General features: G+C 33.1%; 3 protein-coding genes and 1 long non-coding RNA gene across 13 annotated transcripts; 1 reads left to right on the top strand and 3 right to left on the bottom strand.

The window, feature by feature from the left end:
* Positions 1-76: 76 nt before the first annotated feature.
* Sec16 (endoplasmic reticulum export factor secretory 16) lies at positions 77-15,916 on the bottom strand. 9 transcript variants are annotated; one of them, XM_012296969.2, is made up of 20 exons: positions 15,677-15,916; positions 15,197-15,246; positions 13,007-15,115; positions 12,276-12,948; positions 11,986-12,208; positions 11,484-11,912; positions 11,328-11,413; positions 11,045-11,255; positions 10,369-10,475; positions 10,143-10,299; positions 9,852-9,990; positions 9,517-9,781; positions 8,684-9,438; positions 8,171-8,602; positions 7,940-7,972; positions 6,335-6,580; positions 5,611-5,971; positions 5,430-5,521; positions 4,768-4,812; positions 77-3,322 (listed from the first exon to the last, which is right to left on the bottom strand). In XM_012296969.2, exons 2-19 carry the CDS (start codon positions 15,200-15,202, stop codon positions 4,783-4,785), a joined length of 6,354 nt encoding a protein of 2,117 aa, XP_012152359.1. In that variant the 5' UTR covers positions 15,203-15,246; positions 15,677-15,916; the 3' UTR covers positions 77-3,322; positions 4,768-4,782. The 9 variants fall into 9 exon arrangements, with proteins under 9 accessions (XP_012152359.1, XP_076386617.1, XP_012152352.1 ...); XM_076530502.1 differs by lacking the exon at positions 4,768-4,812 and adding an exon at positions 4,037-4,123 and having other exon boundaries at positions 12,303-12,948; XM_012296962.2 differs by lacking the exon at positions 4,768-4,812 and adding an exon at positions 4,037-4,123 and having other exon boundaries at positions 15,677-15,915.
* On the bottom strand, positions 6,812-7,933 carry LOC143264248 (uncharacterized). The gene has a single exon (XM_076530523.1). The coding sequence runs from the start codon at positions 7,925-7,927 to the stop codon at positions 7,088-7,090; it is 840 nt and encodes a 279-aa protein (XP_076386638.1). The 5' UTR covers positions 7,928-7,933; the 3' UTR covers positions 6,812-7,087.
* Positions 15,917-16,048: 132 nt separating the features above from the next.
* On the top strand, positions 16,049-16,562 carry LOC143264251 (uncharacterized). Its single transcript, XR_013037828.1, has 2 exons — positions 16,049-16,144; positions 16,221-16,562. It is a non-coding gene; the product is annotated as an uncharacterized LOC143264251 (long non-coding RNA).
* A 149-nt stretch (positions 16,563-16,711) lies between these two features.
* Positions 16,712-18,280, bottom strand: ND-ACP (NADH dehydrogenase (ubiquinone) acyl carrier protein). 2 transcript variants are annotated; one of them, XM_012296979.2, is made up of 3 exons: positions 18,049-18,280; positions 17,369-17,485; positions 16,712-17,038 (listed from the first exon to the last, which is right to left on the bottom strand). In XM_012296979.2, the coding sequence occupies exons 1-3, from the start codon at positions 18,205-18,207 to the stop codon at positions 16,859-16,861; spliced, it is 456 nt and encodes a 151-aa protein (XP_012152369.1). In that variant the 5' UTR covers positions 18,208-18,280; the 3' UTR covers positions 16,712-16,858. The 2 variants fall into 2 exon arrangements, with proteins under 2 accessions (XP_012152369.1, XP_012152370.1); XM_012296980.2 differs by lacking the exon at positions 17,369-17,485 and adding an exon at positions 17,527-17,634 and having other exon boundaries at positions 18,049-18,279.
* Positions 18,281-18,352: the final 72 nt, after the last annotated feature.

Genomic DNA, 18,352 nt, shown 5'->3' with positions numbered 1-18,352 from the left:
TTAAATTCTTTATTTTATAGAAGATCGTACTTTTAAGTACGAACGGCAATATTAATTCCAAAATAAACCGAAAGTGTTAAGCTGTATTAATCTTTATTGTAATATTAATAATAATGAGGATAGTAGTAATATACATTATACATTTCTTATCATCCTTATTTCCCATAAAGATACATAGAACATTTGAATTGTAAAGTGCATTAAAGATATATGCCATTAATATGTTACATTCGTAAACCCCTTCCTATACATACATAACGTACAATTCAATTAATACTATTACTCATCTTTAACGTTTCGCCTTAAAATAACATTTCAATATTTTATTATTTCACTGCAAAATTAAAATAATTAAATGTGATCTTGGACTAAATGAAATTTGCAATACATTATTCGATAGCATATCCAAAAAAATATCTGACATTAACTTTCAATGGCCTGTCTCAACCGATGGAATGATACCGGGGAAAAATTGAGATTCCAGTTTTTGTCCTATTTTTCCTATTTAGTAACGTACAAAAATTCTGAAAATATTCTGAAACATTGGAGACCTAGTAGCACATATTACAGAATTTTTTCAGATTTTTTAGTTGAAAACTATAATTTCAAAAAATGAGAAACAGTAAAAAATCGGAAAAATACAATTTTTTTATTGAAAATGCAGGAGCACTATTTTTCTATTACTATGGCTAAAAGAGATTGAGATATATTAGAAACAATTAGATGACAAATTCAAATGATAGATTAATAATTGCAACATAACTTTCTTTTAAAACGAGAAACCATATACTCATTGAATTTTATGGCCCTTCTTTAACGACTCCTACTTGAGAACAATTCGACGAGTTAATCCTAACATATTAACATACGAATTTTTCCGAGGAGACTTATTCCGATATATATACAAATTATAAATTCCATTATGTATTTATATATACGTATATACATGTAACATACACAAACACGCGTTTCATATTATTAATATACTACAATTTATGCGTAATATATGTATTAAAAGCATATTACCATGTCGCGTGTATAAAACCGAATAATCTAATAATTGTAGTCACAAACAGAGGAACCCTTTACGTGCTTAGATCTTATATCGTTCTCGTTTATTTTCAGTCTCTCTGCACACACAACTCTTCTCACTCTATTTTCAACATACATGCACATCCAATTTCTAATTGTGTACAAATACGCGTGAGTGCATATTCATACACAAGAAACGGATTCGTAAAATATACGTAAAGGTTCCTCTGAAAAGTACTGTATCTAATATATTTTACAAGAATCGACAAACTTAGCTTCACTTCTATTATCATGAATTTAGCCAAGGAGACAGGAAAATGGTCTTAACTTTGTCGTAGAGGACAAAAATTGGATCTTCTTGCACCGATAACCCGACTACGATCATGTCTACTATGATTAGTGGCCAAACAGAATATCGCGTTTCAAAGTGAAATGGAACTGTTTTCTCCTTTCATTTTTTTTCTCAAACATTAATAGAGCGCATTTCAATATAAACATTATGGACAAACGATCTTTCTTACTCTCATACACATCTTACTTGTTTGACGCACACTTTTAATTTTCGTACCTCTTTATCTGGTTTTCGATAATTATTGAACTGATCTACAAAACTTGCTTTACCGTTTTATACATTGCCTAAACGTTACTCTCTTTTGTTAATCGTGCTTTCTGAATTCATCACATAATATAACTGAACGAACCTTTCTCAATTAGGAAGGTTTATGCTCATAAAAAATATAATATGGAATACATCACCGAGAGGAACATATACTTCCAGAATAATTAATTACCCTCGCAAAATATTTTCTTTCTCGATTGATCTTATCACTTCGAATGCTTCAAAAGCACCAATTATCTTACATTTGATAATGAACTATGCACCTTATGTTAAATTGAGGTTTCAAGATTATTTGAAGAAGTTAAAATCTGAAAATAGCTTCTTATCGTAATTCAACTGTATAAGATGGAAATACAAGTTAAAGCATTTTGCCAATTTTTCCAGCTTGAGTAGACAGTTATGCTTTTTATTGGAAATAACGTTGCTGTAACGATATAGTAGCCTGACAATTAATAACAGTACTTGTATTACAAGCCGCCTAACAATAGGATCCATAAAATTTTCATATTTCTAACATTTCTTACATCGTCGATACTTCTTTCGTTTTAAATATGCAGTATTGTTCGCCGCCATTGTATAAAATCAACATACCGTGCGCTTAGCTTTCATAATAAATTTTCGTATAATGTAAACCATACGACCAACATTATTCTTCTTACAGGTTTACAGAACACGTTTTAGAAAAAATTGTAAATACTCAAATAAAACGTGAATCCTGTCACAAGTTCAAAATTATTCTTCCCAACCGCGTTCACTCAAAGATTGATTTATAGATCTATGTAAGATTAATTTATCTTTGCGATTAGATTATAAACTTCGCAAAATTCGGTATTTCCTTTAACTTACTTAGCATAATATCAGCCATGTATGTATATCGTTTTGTGAAGGAATTTTTACATAGTCGACGAATGTTATAAGATAAACGAGTTAAATTGCAACAGTTATAAGATAATAAAAACAACCTATGATTTACATTATCATATTTCAGCGAGTTTGCTAAAAAACATTCCGTGAAAAAACCTATTATTATCAAACAAATACCCTGTGTACGATTAACGAAATTCGATCAATATATAAGTAATTATTCGTTAAATGAGCGTTAAGAATATCCCTTACTTACAAAGCCACTGATTGTTCGAAACACTGATTGTTCAGAGTTTTCAGAAAAAATCAGTTTAGAGCTGTAGTCGCGCTCATTTAGCGAACGGTTACTTTATATGCTCAGAGTGCACGTTTCTCAGGGTATAAGTCAAGAAACACAAATATTTTGTTTTTGCAGTTCATATTAAGACTTGTTTAAACTTATGTCTTTTGTATACTCTGTGATAGTTTACATTTGTCAATAAGATTATTTATAAGCAATTATTCCCTAACAATATAACTTGTTTGTTTTTACTCCAAAAAATGAATCGATTCATGTAAAACTCTGAACACAACCCTGCGAAATTTTCATGTGCTTGACTAAAATGTGTGACGTCTACGCGTTGACTTACTTACTTTGAGGTACCTTTGCTTCTGTTGTTAACGATATTTTTATCGTGATACTGATTATAGATTATCAACGGATTTACATTCATTTTGCGAATTTTATCGTGGTTGATATCGACTCTGTTGTTGCATGTTTTTCGCTGGACGATTCTTCACCTCATTCGGGTTGTACATCATTGGTCCCTGAAGAGTATAATTTTTATTATTATTAATAATAAATCAATCGTAGAATCATGTTAAAATTAAATGACGTAATATTATAAATTCGATCAAATATTTACACTATCTTTTACACAATTCTGTCCTAAAATAAGGTTGTATGACATTATAAAATTATTAATTAAAAGATCCTATCATTCTGTCTTATATGTATACAATATATTCATAACTTACATAACTGAGTGACACAAAGCATAAAAATGTTGTATTTGCAATTAATATGTAAACATACGTTGCGAGGCCAATACCAAAAATACATCCTTCACCAAGCTTTCCCATAGTTTTGCCATTTAATTTTCACAAAAATGAAGTGACTGATATAATGAGTTTAAGCTTGATTCAAGGGCGAAATCTATATGGCTATGAATTAAGAGAAACGTTTTATCTGGTATTTATTAAACTGTATAGAGTATCTTTTAAATGGTTCAAATCACGTAAATAGAAGATGAATTTTTATAAAATTGTAGGACATTCTTTTCTCGAAAACACGAATAAAAGATAATTATAAAATGAACAAAAACACCAAGTAAAATATACTCTGTAATACATAATTATATTATAAATGTTTTATGCAAAATCACAATATAATAATAAAAAATTAAAATATCGATATACTGTTGAATAATACTTGTAAGTGGTCACCTCTGGGAAGGAAAATGTTTAATGCCACTGGATTACCTTGTTCCGTTGGAGGAGACGCGGATCCCTCATAGTGTAGCTCTGCACCTCTCGCGATAACGAGCTGGTTGAGCTCCATCGAGAGAGCTGTATGCCATATATAACACACAATCTTATCTCACTAACCAATAATCGCCCTGTTGCTATGATTAAGCATCAAAATATACAAGGATGCAACACCGACGTTTCTTAATGCAAAATACTTGACTTTTTTACAACATAAACTTTTTATTTTAATACAAAAGTAATAGTACAAGAAATCGCAAAATATCAGAAATGTAAACGGTTGGTATTGCAAATCTCTTGCAGTGTAATGTATAAGAATATGATAATCTATTTGATACGTACAATGTAATAAAAAAAGTAATAATGATAAAATAAAGTAATCATGCTAAAAATGTAAATATATAAATGCATTATTTTTAGTGTCCTGTACCATATGTTACACTGTGAACCTAATTATCCCATATTGGTATATTACTACTAAAAACTCGTGTACGTGCAAAATAAAAGATCTTGAAGTAGCACCAAGCCATAGTGTGATATTGAAAAAAAAGAAGAATCAAAGAAGAACAAACAAGTATCTCAACAAGCTATAAACATATTGAAAGTCGTTGCATCAAACATGCATGAAATTTTCATACTGCCACACATACTGCTAAATAAACATTGCAAACTATGCATGCACGATAATAAAGAACAATGTATACAATTATTAAAATAGTCCTTACTATCAGCAACAATTATTATTTGGCTACATCATTCTGCCTCCCCGACTGCTTGCAAAGGAAACATAAAAAGAAAGGTGGATTAAACACAGGTTTGCAAACAAGAGAATATCTATTGTGATCTTGGAAAATCTAGTTGGAACGACAACTGCTACAGTATGACATAGAAAGCACACAATCTTTAGACGAATAAAAATGAAAGTTTAAACATATATTTATTTTTATCGTTCGACCGTATCATGTGAAAGGAACAAGACCTACTTATGAATTCGATTACTTTCCATTGCAGAATTCAAATAGCCACAGGAACGTTTAACTTTTATACAAATGAACAATTAAGAAGACAATTACGATACTTTTGAATAAATAGAGAATGCACAAAACTAAGGGAAACTTAAGGCATATACAAATTCTCATCATGAACGTGGTTTTAAAGTACTTTCATGAGAGAATAACACCTTAACATTACAGTTCCAGAAACACGTTCAGAAATACAACTAAGCTGCATACGAGCATACTGCAGCCATAACATAAAGGTAACGAAGGGGTTGTGTACAGTGGGTTTGAAACTGTATTGTTAATGTTGTATATATGTTTGTGGTAACAAGACACGATTCAATGTGCATAGATGTTTCCGAATATTAATTTCAATGTCAAAGACTCACCCCTTGAGATGTATTTTCGGAAGCATTCGTAGAAGGTGCAACCGGTGTTGAAGTAGACGTTAAGAAGTCAACCGGAGCATTTGGATCATTGACTAAACAAATTTAAACACAATGATTTGAAGTGAACGATAGAATTATGCTGACAATGATAACAAAATATTGGAAGTTATTAAAAATTCACCTGGAGCAGGAATGAATAATTGAGGCGACGAAGCTGCCATAGGCACCAATGGAGATGTTACTGGAGTAGGTACCGCTGAAGGCGGTGCATTACTTTTCGAACTATTAGGATTCATTACATCTATGTAATTGGCACGCATACTTCTGCCTTTAGGTAGTTTAAATTTATTCACTGCTGATTCGTCAGCTTGCGAAGGTGGTTGAATCGGTTGAGATGGTTGTAGTGGCTGAGGAGTATGTTCAGTTACAGGTGCTCTGAATCCCATATCAGCAGCTTTTGGAGGTGGAGCTAACGTTGTAGAATTACTTTCCCCGTCTTCATCTTTATTCGTCCATTTTTTAGCAACAGGATCCCAAACAATCTATTACAAAATTAAAAGACAACGTGAACGAACGTAACTTATGTTCATTTGAATAGATAAAACATAGGGTAACACCATTTATACGAATTACAGGGCTCAAACAACTGTACTGTTCATTTTATATGTTAGAAATGAAATATAAAATGTTAAGTCAGAATATATCAATAATTCATTAGCTGTTAATCAAATGATCTGACACTGAGTTATACTAGCCTTTTCATCTCCCGTCATAAAAGACATCATAATAGACGTTCAATTACCAAAAGTACCCGCGTGAGCCCTTAAGCGACATAAAACATAAAACCATCTATCGTAATCCTTTAATGATCTAAAAGGAAATATAATACATTTTGAAGATTTTACCGTTGGATTACTATCATCTGGTAGAATCATCTGATTCCTTGGTTTTGGAGCCAGCTTGCTGAAAAGACCACCGAACCAAGAACTTCCGCTGTTGGAAGGTTTCTTCTCCGTTGATTTCTCGGAAGTTTTTTTAGCTGTAGACACAGGTTTTGAAGCTTGTTTCGGAGTCTCTAGTGCATCCAATTCTTCTAATGGGTCGTATTGTTTTCTCGTAGACGGTGTCATAGAAATCATTGGCTGAGATGGCTGAAATGAAATATACAATTCATCATCGCACAGTTGTTCAAGCAAAGTTAATCACTATTTATTGCGATAGTACAAGTTCATGTTCATAGTTTTGTTGAATTTTGTAATTTGCATATGATTTTAAAAGATCGAACTGCCACAGTAAATAGTGAGAAACTTTGCTCATATTACGTATTTATAATCAAGATATGTAAGCACAAAAGAGGATCAGCTATCAAAAATTCAAAAAAGTGAATAACATGGGAAACTTTATTATATATTTAACATTAACAGATTTATATACATAAATGATATCTAAAACAAAGAACAAGTACTATAAACCACGTTTTGTTCATCCCTGTCAAAGATCTGCGCTGTTAACCATTCACACATATTTCATAATAACACGAAATGTTATTTGTCAAACATGATTTTATAGCGGAAGAACTGCATTAAAATATTAATTTAACACGTTTTGCAATTACAACCACAAACGCGTAGCAATGTCATATCTAACAGATGTACTATCTACTCGCAATTTGTGGGACAATCGATATCATACGTTTTGGGAATGAAATTTTCAGTAGGAACATCTTCGAATTCGGTTAAACAAAGATCAGCCGTAGATCTACTAACTGGCAAGTCTATCGGATACGTGCCACCAAATATGAGTGGCTTATACCGACACAATTCATTGGTATTCTTTGAAGAACTAGAATGCGACCATGCATCTACCGTGTCACAAATAACATCTTTCCTTCGAATATGCGGAGCTACTCTCATAACCTTTTTATCCTCAAAATTACAATACTGTGTTAGAGTTTGAGTTTCATTCTTAGAAACTGCAAGCGTTTCGCTCTCCGAATTCGAACTGAACTTGGACAAAGAATCAAACTTTACTTTACTAAATTGAATATCTAAATCAGTGGTTGTCGACGAAGCGAAATCATTTTCTTCCGCTCCTGTTGACATATTTTCATGATTATCCTCAGTTTTCTTTTTAACTTTACATTTTAAAAAGACAGGGGGCTTCGAAGAGGGCGGTTTTATATATCTGCCGTCTAATTTCTTTATTTTATTTATATCTTTTGGATGGATTTTACCATTAGATAAAATTTTTGGATAATTTGCATTAATCTTTGGGTACGTCGTAAGCTTTCTAGATTTCACAGATTTTTCATCTAAAGTGGTAGATCTATAAGGATTAGAACTCGACGATGTTGTCGTCGAGGTATTAAGATTAGAAACAGAAGAACAAGAAGCGATGTATTGGTTTGAATTGGTTAATACTTTTCGCCGTCGTAATGAACTAACATTGGTGTCATCCAATGACCACTCAGGATCGAGATTACTATCCGGAGTAAGCATATAATTACTTACTTCAGGAGTGGGTGTTTTTTCTTCCCTTTCCGTCTGTCCATATGAAAGCATCAAGAAAAAGTTGAAAACATGTTATTTCTACATACTAATCAACGAAGAAAATAAACGCAAAACTTTTGGATACATAAAACACGCATGCAAATGAAATTGACAATGCGTTCATAATAGTTTTATGATAATGCACGTGTGATGATATAAAACGTATGAATACAATTGCAACGATTAATTTACCTCATAGTTCCATTTTTCCTGTGGCTGTGAATTATCGACGTCACCTTGTTCCGTAGGATACGACGTATGAGTTGATTGTTGTTGCCAATTAGTAACAGTGCTGTCGTTTCTTCCATAATTATTCTGATAATACGAATCTTGATTCCAATAATCTTGCTGTTGTGATTGTTGATATTGAGAAGATTCTTCGTTATTAGTGGTATACTGCATGCTTTGATCATAAGCATCTGATATATTGGACGGCAAAGATAAAGGCTGCCAGTCTGATTGTACATTGCTTGAAGCTACTTCCATCATTGATATTGGGCCTTCCCTGTATTCTGATTGAACGATATTCGGTTTTTGTTTCGTTTCTTGCATTACTGAATTTTCATTATATTTTGCTAATTTAGTTTGAGAACCATAATCTTCATTTTCAATCATTTCTCCAGACTGTAAAAACATAGAAATGTATAATTTTTCTTTCCATATGGCAAGAATAAGTTTTCAAAGAATTAATCTATTTGAACTTACATGGAATTTACCAACAATTTCAGCTAAATTATTAAACCATACTAAAGTTGTAGCTTCATCTATGGAATCTTTATAGACTGGATCATGATATCTAATTCTGTCCCCTAAGTTATACACTGCATCGATAAACGATTTCTTATACTTCGATGGTTCATTAGCAATATTTATTGCAATTTGTTCTATGTACAATAAAGCTTTTTCTATTAATCCATGATCCACCATTTTTACCGCTAGATCAAATTTAAAAGTTTGTAAATCCACCAATGTAAATCCTGGTTCACTGAGGTTTCTAGCGTACTCATATATTTCCGTGAGCATAACTGCTTCCGTTGAAAGAAATGAATTGTACGGTTTATGATGATTTGCACCAATTAACACAAGCTTCACGTTACTTGCTTCATAAGCACCAAAGTCAACTTGTGCAAGTATGTAACAAAAATGAGCCGCGTGAATGTCTCCTCGTGCGGAAAGTGTGTCTCCGAGAGTCGTGATCGAACGACGATTAATTTCAGGGTTAGCAGACGTATTTGATATAATCATGGCTAAATGAGGTCTCCAATCATCCCATCGTGGATCCGATATAGCGGTAACAACAGCAGGCACGCGGCCAGAATGAAGCTGATACAAAGTTTGCAATGGATCATGATACGGTAAACTATTTGCAAAACGTGCCATAACAGATGCATGAGTACGTTTATCCAATTTGCTAGCTAAGAAGAGTGCGTGTCCCCAAAGTCCTTCGTTCATTGCATATTCTATACCGAAAAAATAAAATATATACATTTAAATGGTTTTTATACTGAATGACACCCATAATACAGAAATACATGTACCTAGTGCTTCTTGAACTAATCCATAAAGTAGCGTATTTCTAAACTCGTCCGTAATTTGTTCGATACTTTTTCGTGGTTTATTTTCAACTTTTTCGGAAGCTGTCACACCATCTACACTACTTTGAAGACTATCTCCGATCGTGACACCAGATCTCTGCGATATGACCGATTCCCTTCTTCCCGAATCTTTTTGCTTATTCATATCATAAGGATATGAATCTTTGTTTCTGAGCAACAATGCTGCTATATCAACACCAACAACATTCTGAAAAAATACATGCAATTAGGTATAGAATTATACGCATATATATATATGCTTAAAAAGTATCTCTTACTCCATTTTGTTGGATTAACATAATCATTAGCTCATATAAAAGTATGTACGAAGCTCGATCGGTCATCTCTTCGTTTGATGCTGCTTTCTTAATTTTGTTCTCACAATATTCAATAATAGTTTTCTTATGAGTAACACCCCTGTATAGAAAAATAAACGTTAAAATGAAAACAGTGCAATTCTAACCAATACCTAAGCATGCATACCTATAAATATATTGTAACATTAAAAATGATAAGAAATTCAATTAACTAGAAAATATACATGCTTAGATCATAGAAGTACTGATTACACTTGCTTAATCAGAGGTCCGGGATAAGCTCGTAAATCTCGCGTTACAGGATCATACGACAGTAAGTTGTCTAATCTAATAATGTCTACTTTGGCCCTTTCACCATCACTCGGATAAGTTGGATGTACGTGTATCAGAGCTCCGATAGAAAAACACCCTAAAAATAAAATATTTTTATAAAACATGATAATCTACGAAAAAAATTTTTTTTAATTTTAAACTGTACCGTATACATGAGAAACCGAATATTTAGACGGTGTCATGCGCGCCGAAGTGGATATCGAATCTTCTAGCATAGATATATCACCTATAGTACGTTTATCTCCAGTCGTCCTGAAAAACAATGTTTTTCGTATTACGAATTGAACTCGATAACAATAAAATTACAACAGGAACAACAATAGTCATGAACCTCCTTTTAATCGTCAACAGAAAATAACGTATTCAAAGCAGTTACTATATTAGAATATTATTTAGCATCTACAGGAAAAGAAGACAGGATTTTTTGTTTTAAGAAAATTTACAAAGGTAAAAGAAATTGAATATATATCTACTAAAGGATTTACGCCTAATTCAGAAAGAGATATTTACGTTTTTAACTAAATTATTACTAGAAACAAAAAATTGGATGTCTAACGTTTGAAAGTGTCAAACCGAGAGAATTCTCCCGGTCTCACCTATTTAAATTTCGATAACTTGAATTCTGTCTTCGCTGTGGACTCCTGGTCCATCCAGGATACCCGAAATACGGAACATACAATGCTTTGTTTGATGAGTGGAAGCATGCACTTGGATTTGTAAAAAATCTAACACATAATCGATATTATAAAATCTATAGAAAAATAAAGTTAAAATATTCAGATCCAATTGCTTCCTTTCCCAATCACTTTTTTAACGCTTACCTTTCGTCGCAGGAGCTTCGTCCCGAATGAACACTTGCTCTATCTTCTGGATAATTACTTGCACCTCGAGATATATGCTGTTGTTGGTGTTGGTTAGCATAATATTTATGATACCATTCAGAATAAGCAGCAGGATTTGTACGTCGTAAATTTTCTATATACGCATAATAATTACTGGCGTAATGGGCACCATAATCGTATCCAGGATATCCTATATCACAATAATATATATTAATTTATTTGACAACATAAATTTAATAAAATGCCTGATTGACTTACATACCATTGTAACCGTAGTAGGGATCTCTCGTTCGCATATAATATTCTCGATCTCTATCATTGTAAGAAGATCTACTAGATGGCCTAGACCTGGAAAAAGATATATATCTAAACTAACTCTGTATCCTGAAATGTTAATACGTATTGAAGAAATAAGTACCCTCTACTATAAGGATCATCATAATATTCTCTTCTATATGGATCTCTTATATCGTAATCGTCGTATCGTCTCGATCGTCGGTCATCCCTTCTCCTATCACGATCAATATATTCACGATCTCTAGAGTATCGCGGATCATATTCCCTGGCTTCTCTGTCCCTGCGACGCATATCGTCTCTTTCTTTTCTACGGTCTTCAGGCCTTCTTCTTCCGTCTCTCTCGTCCAAATCTTCTTTAACTCTTCTTCTGTCGATTTCTTCCCTCGCGTGTCTATCCAGATCATCGCGACTATGATGCTTGCGATCATCTTCTCGATACGGAATTTCCCGACGGTCGAATTCGTCTCGTGTAGGGTACGTTCGATCGTTGTCTCCTCCTCGACGACGATCATAGAAATAATCATCGTCGAACTCCCGTTCACGATCGTAACTGCAAATAAATCATTACATAATTATTAAATAGAATATGAATCAGTACACATGTATAATTTATTAATACTGACTATGCGTTTTTTCGTTCGTATTCATATCGTCGACGTTCAGAACTGCTATCGCGACGTCTTTCTCTGCTATCGTCTCTACTGTTCGCAGAACCTTCATCATCTTCATCATCGTACGAGTCTCTGCGATTCGATAAAATGGCAACTCCTTGATTTTCGCGTATAGAAGCACCAACTGCTTCTTCGCGCTTATTCCTCGAGTCGTTCGTTTGGTCTTGTATCGTAGCTAAAACCAAGAATAAGAATTATTCGTTCGAAAACAAAATTCGCGCACATATAAAATTTTCTCTCACAGCCTGTAGAAGCAACTTCTTGAGAACCTGTAACTATCCTTCCATTGGATCTATCATCCGATGATTGAGTGACTTCGTTTGGAGATGCGCCTCCTGGTATTTGTCTTAAATTCTCATTGGTTTGCTGAGATGAATCTTCAGATTCGTTACCCCTTCCAGGTACTTCTCTCGTTTCGCTAGGTTCAAGCATGATCTGAGGTTGAGACTGATGTCTTTCTTCTCCAGAAGGATCATTGCGGGACTGCTGCGGAGGTAGAGATCGTTCTCTGCCGGATGGATCATTGCGACGTTCCATCGTATCGGAATCCGTTCGTGAAAGTAAAGGTACGTTTCGTTCCTGCCCTGGTGGAACATCACGACGTTCAGATCTATCGGACATATTTCTTAACGGAACACTCTGCTCCTGACCAGAAGGATCATTTCTTCTTGGATCAGGTAGTCTTTGACCGGATTGAATATACTGTTCCTGTCCTGTTGGGTCGTTTCTTCGTGGGTCTATGGAACTTGATTGTCCTGGTACTTCTCGCAAGAAAGGAATGTCATTAGGCACTTCATCATTTTCATCATCTTGGCTCGGTGGTGTTGGTTCATGTTCCTGATGAGAATCGGTTAATTCTCCAGTTTCCAAAAACGTATTTCTATCATTTGTTGCAAACTCATAATTATCTGGTACCTGTAAAACAATTTTTATTTACTTTTTACTTATATGAAAAATTGAATTATTACATTACCTGTTCTGACTGAAGGAGCGTATGAGAACGTGCCGATTGTGGAGCAGAGGGTACCTCGATATTATTTACTTCTTGTCTGAAATCACGCGCATTAGTTGGTTCCTTGACAGGATTCACAACTGGTTTCGGATCGTTATCTAAAGTTTCTTTGTTAATAGAATCTCTAGAGCCGTAGATATCGCGTTTCTGTAATGATGGAGTAACTACTTCTAAATTTACAAACTCTGAAGGCTGCTGTATATTTTCATAATTTTCTACGTTTTGTTCGGTAACCCATTCCTTGGGTGGACAAATATGATCTTTTGAATACCATGTATTTTCTGAAGAGAGTGGCAATGCAGCTTGACTGTACCACTGATCATATCCACTTTGTGCTATGCTATCCATTGGTTTAACATTCGACATTTGATATGTATTGAGCATTGAATGTTCCTTACTAATAATATTTTGATTTTCGTTAGAATGAGTGCTTTCAGTACCAGGTAAAACATAATCTGAAGGTAACCCAGGTATATTATCAGGTGTAGTACTTGTATGGGAAGCTGTATTTTGACTCCATGCATCCTCTGCCATAACAGGATTTATTTCTTTTGGTTCATTTAAATTTTCCAAATGTTTATTCAATTTAGTACCAAGATTCAACTGTTCTAATTTTGCAGGTAATTCTTCTGTTGCATTATTTTTTCCCCATTCTATTGATTCACTAACTAGGTTAAAGTCATTACTTTCTTGCATTGAAACATTTTCGGAACTGGCAACTGTTGATACAGTTTCAGGAGTACCAGACACATTAAGACGAGAATCTGATAACTGTGATTTAACGACATTCGTTTTTGTATGTATATTAGTATCCATAGAGTTTAAAGAATTTGCGTGTAACAAAGGAATAGATTTTTTCTTTTCATCGTCTGTACTGGGCTCTGTTGCTGTTATCACATTAGGTAAAGCATGATGAGAATGACTTTGTTGCCAGTCATTTGTTGCAAGAGTAGCAGTATTATCTTGTTTGATGCTTTCTTCTATTAAATTATTATTCTCTCGTTGTTCCTGTAACCACTGATTCGAATATGTATCATCTGTGTGTTTCCATTGCTGCAAAGTATCTATGTTTCCTGTTTGTGACCATGAATTAAATTCATTATTGGTATTATATGTTTGTGTTGGTTGTTGATTGGTCAATATGGTATCACGATTTTGACTATTTCTCTGAAGAGTTGATACATTAACTTGATTTGACCAATTATTAGCTTCATTTATGGAATGTTCTTTATTTTCAGTAGAGGGTAAAAGGTGCTGATTTGTACTAGTTTGCTGTAACGATGGTACACTCTGATTACCCATGTCATCAAAACCATGTGTTTCCTTATCTATTTTTGGATCTTGTACATGACCTGACAAATTAGTATGACTTTGCCAATTATGTGGAGTCATTAAATTTGTTTGATCAGGCTTATTCCAATTGTAATTACTACCAACTAAAGCAGGACGAGTTCCTTGATCTTTTTGCTGCTGTATATTTGATATTTGCTGTCCATAAGGAAGATTTTTAGGCTGTTCATTTGTCCATTGAGGTTGATCAAAATTCATAGATCCAGGTTTGGAGGAAGTTACTTGCGGTGGTGGTGGTAGCGTTGGATATTGCTGATATTGAGTATAATTTGAATAAGGTTTAAAGGTGTCCGAATGATTTGAAGTTGGTGGTCTATTGGCAATTGTTGCAGATGCATTTCTATCTAACATTAAGTTCTGATTGAGCAAGTCAGACTTGTTACCATTTACATTTTGATAACAATGATCTTGAACAGAATTAGATATAAGTTGTCCTTGATTCGTATATGAAGGTACATAGTGTTGCTGATGTTCTTGCGGTTGGGGCTGTTGTTGTTGATTTTCTGTTGTTTGCTTGTCAAAGTCCCAATTCCATGAATTATTCCAAGGATCAGTTGATTGTTTAGACTGATTTACAATGGGGGGCTGACGTTGAATGGAATCATTCGATGGCATATCTGATTGTACTCTAGATACTGGATTCCACACATTTTGATTATGAACTCCATATCCTAAATTGTGATCTACTCTAGACCTAGTTGGTCTGGCTCTATAAGGATTCTACAAATATGTTTAAAATATTAATACATAATATTATATTTATTTAACTTTATGCAATGGTTTTTAATGTATTTTACTTACACTCATACTGCCTTTAGGACAGTATCACTTGTTTCTTATTTGTATAAAACCTACAAATCATAAACAATGTAAATAATATGGTGTTTATTAGAGAAAGCATATATAGGCGATTCGAAATTTTAAGTAACCCCTTTTACGAATACGTAAAAACATGTACAAATACACCACAATTTTTATGAAAGTCGAATAAATAAAGAACCTCATTGACATTCGTGTTGCAACATGAAATCCGTTTAAGTTCGTTAATCAGTTCGATAATTTGTACTATGAACAAAAACTGTAGACTTTCGCGCGACAAAACTCAAAATTGTGATAATTATGTAACAAAAATCATGAGAAAGCAGCTTTTGTGTACAAATAACACAATAAGTATGCTGGAGAAAGTTAAAATATGAAGGATTGAAATCATCGTACTAAAAGTCAGGATACCAGCTGTGATATCTAACTTGGCGTTCAGGGACCTCTCGTACGTTCACTCACCTAACTATCGTTCTGGCACTGGTGTCCATACGCGAATATAAGCATTATGTTCTTTCACGGAACATTCGAATGGTCACTTTGGAAGATTCAATCTTTTAAAAATTATTGTTTAAAATTAGGCGTTTACAGAAACAACAGGAAAAATTGCAGAAAAACGAACATTTTACAAATACTACAAGAAAAATGTGGGTTAAGCACGTCACGAATTTTTCTCGTTCACTTTCCACGCGAGCAGAACCATAGACGCGCACAGCGCGAACGCGTTGATCCCAAACGTCAAAGAGATTTCTGTCAAAATGCCGTTAGATGGCATTGCTGTGTCATTTCAAAATTTTTATATTACATATTTTCGTTCAGCCGGAAATTATACTCATTATTCGACGAATTTTTGTTTATTTTACGTATGTTAATTCTGATTTGTTCGAATATTATTTGAACCAAAAGTATCACACAAGCATTCTTTACGACGTTCGTGTAAACGCGTATACTCAGTATTCTTTTATTTTATATATTCTCTACATTAGGACTTTTCAAACTTTTATAGACTGAAAATCCGATTCCGAAAACGTTCCAGAATTGTAAATTCGCAAATTTGCAAAGCTTCGAAGTTCCAGCTTATGGCATATCAAACGAGATCAATATTTTAAAAATCTCTGCCCCGCATCATTGTCAGGATTGACGGAGAAAATAGACTTGAAAGTAGGGATGTGTGGGGTAGTCGGATAATGTCAGATACTCGCGCATTGGGACGTCTTCAAAGAAGTTCGAACAGGATTAAATTCAAAACTTTGATACTTTTTAAATATTTTAAAATTATTAAGTCTTATTAATAATAAAAAGTTAAAATGATTTGGAAAAAATTTATACAATAAAATTTGATCAACAATATTGTATTTCAGTCATTTTCCTACAACATAATTTTTATTATTGGCGTCAACTTAATTCTAATTAATTTATTCTTTACTTCAAAATGCAGTATTTATAAATGGAATATAAATTTGTTTCCTTTATAGTATCATAAATAATAAATGTTCATTTATATTTGAATCTAATAGTTTGCTTTATTATTATAACAACTGAAAATTTATATACAGGCAAAACAAAATTCAAAAATGTTTTTCTTATACAATATGTTAAAAATAAAAATATCTGACTATAAAGTGGTAACTTTTATGTAGATATTTATTCATAAATATCTTCTTTGTCTGCAACATAACGTACTATATCTGCTGGTCGTAATAATTTCTCTGCATCCATATCTGGTATTTCAAAACCAAATTCATCTTCTATTGCCATTATAACTTCTATGTGATCCAAAGAATCCAGACCCAAGTCATTCATAAAATGGGATTCCAGGGTTAACTGTGTAAGATTTAAAATTATTAGTCAGAATATATCCATAAATAGTGAGATCAAATAACTGATATGTAATCAAAATAATATATATTTTTATATCTACAAAAAAAAACATAAAAAATATAAGATAAAAATTAAATTTACATATCAGTTTATTACAGAGACTCCACGATTCAAGCCAAGTGTTTATAAAAAATTATCTGTTGTAGATGCTTTGAAACAAGCAAAATTATTTTGAAATATTTTTTAAATAGGAGGTTGCTACATTATATAATATTTGCAAAACCAATTTCACACGCATTTTCACTATTATATCCTATTATGATGATCAGATACCTTGTTTTGATCAATTTTATCATAGAGATTGAGTACTAAAAGCACACGCTCCTTAATAAGCTCAAGTGATAATGGTGCCTTATGACTGTAGTGACGCACCTGCTTGACTCGTGGGCCCTGTAAAACAATAGTTTGTAGAAAATATATAATTTTACAACCTTGTCTGCAGATACTTTATCATAGGCTTTGATCACTGTTAGAACACGTTTCTCAAGAGTCTGTCTTTTGGTATCTACACAGTACAATCGTACACTCTGTGTTGTTACCTATGTGTACAAGACCATTTCTGTATTATTTTATATTGCTATAATATTTCTTTTTTTAACAAAGTTTGTGAGAAGTTGAATGAAAAGAATAAAACACGAGAAACCACTATTTTCTGCCTTTGATCGTAGAACAAATTCAGTGTTAAATAAAATAATATCAATATAAAAACAAAATCCGAATATCGATATCGAAAATATGAAGACATTCCACTTTATATGCATCGCATTTAATTATAATGTGACATGTTATATTAATAGTATTTGTTAAATTATTGCTATAAACATAAAACGATCTATTGTTTTATATTTTGTCAAAATACGAATTATTTCAGTTACATAATACGTAATTTTAAGTCCAATATATGAACCATCAAAAGGGAGTTTCACGGAGCTATAGAAAAGAGCAATGTTTACCTGCGGTAAAACTTTAATGGTACTTTGTCGTTTACAATGAAAATATTTTTCGTTTAACTGAAGTTGTGTAATAACACCACGTAAGCATGGTCGACTGATTGAATTTTTAAGAGTACTGGTATTTCTCATTAAAAAACGAACTCCTGTGAGAGACGCCATTTTCTCTACACAACGATCTATAAAATTGTGCCGTGTCTTAACCTAGGCACGTGCATGAACTTCTAGTGCAGATATTGTCGGGGTTAGGAATTGCAGCGACATCTATTAGAATAAATATGCATAAAACTAAATAAATAATACATAT

This window comes from Megachile rotundata, chromosome 4 (genome assembly GCF_050947335.1).
Source record: "Megachile rotundata isolate GNS110a chromosome 4, iyMegRotu1, whole genome shotgun sequence".
Taxonomy (NCBI): Eukaryota; Metazoa; Arthropoda; class Insecta; order Hymenoptera; family Megachilidae; genus Megachile; species Megachile rotundata.
Note: the sequence above shows the minus strand (reverse complement) of the source record. Positions and strands in the feature narration are given on the sequence as shown.

Excerpts from the sequence above, each read along its gene's own strand:
- LOC143264248 (XM_076530523.1), bottom strand. The coding sequence starts at position 7,927 with ATGCTTACTCCGGATAGTAATCTCGATCCTGAGTGGTCATTGGATGAC.
- Sec16 (XM_012296962.2), bottom strand. Across the intron at positions 5,972-6,334 it reads CAGATGATAGTAATCCAACG|ATTGTTTGGGATCCTGTTGC; the intron begins GTAAAATCTTCA and ends ATTTTGTAATAG. Across the intron at positions 3,323-4,036 it reads GTCTCCTCCAACGGAACAAG|GGACCAATGATGTACAACCC; the intron begins GTAATCCAGTGG and ends TATACTCTTCAG.
- ND-ACP (XM_012296979.2), bottom strand. The coding sequence starts at position 18,207 with ATGGCGTCTCTCACAGGAGTTCGTTTTTTAATGAGAAATACCAGTACT. Across the intron at positions 17,486-18,048 it reads CCATTAAAGTTTTACCGCAG|GGCCCACGAGTCAAGCAGGT; the intron begins GTAAACATTGCT and ends ATTGTTTTACAG. Across the intron at positions 17,039-17,368 it reads ATAAAATTGATCAAAACAAG|TTAACCCTGGAATCCCATTT; the intron begins GTATCTGATCAT and ends AATCTTACACAG.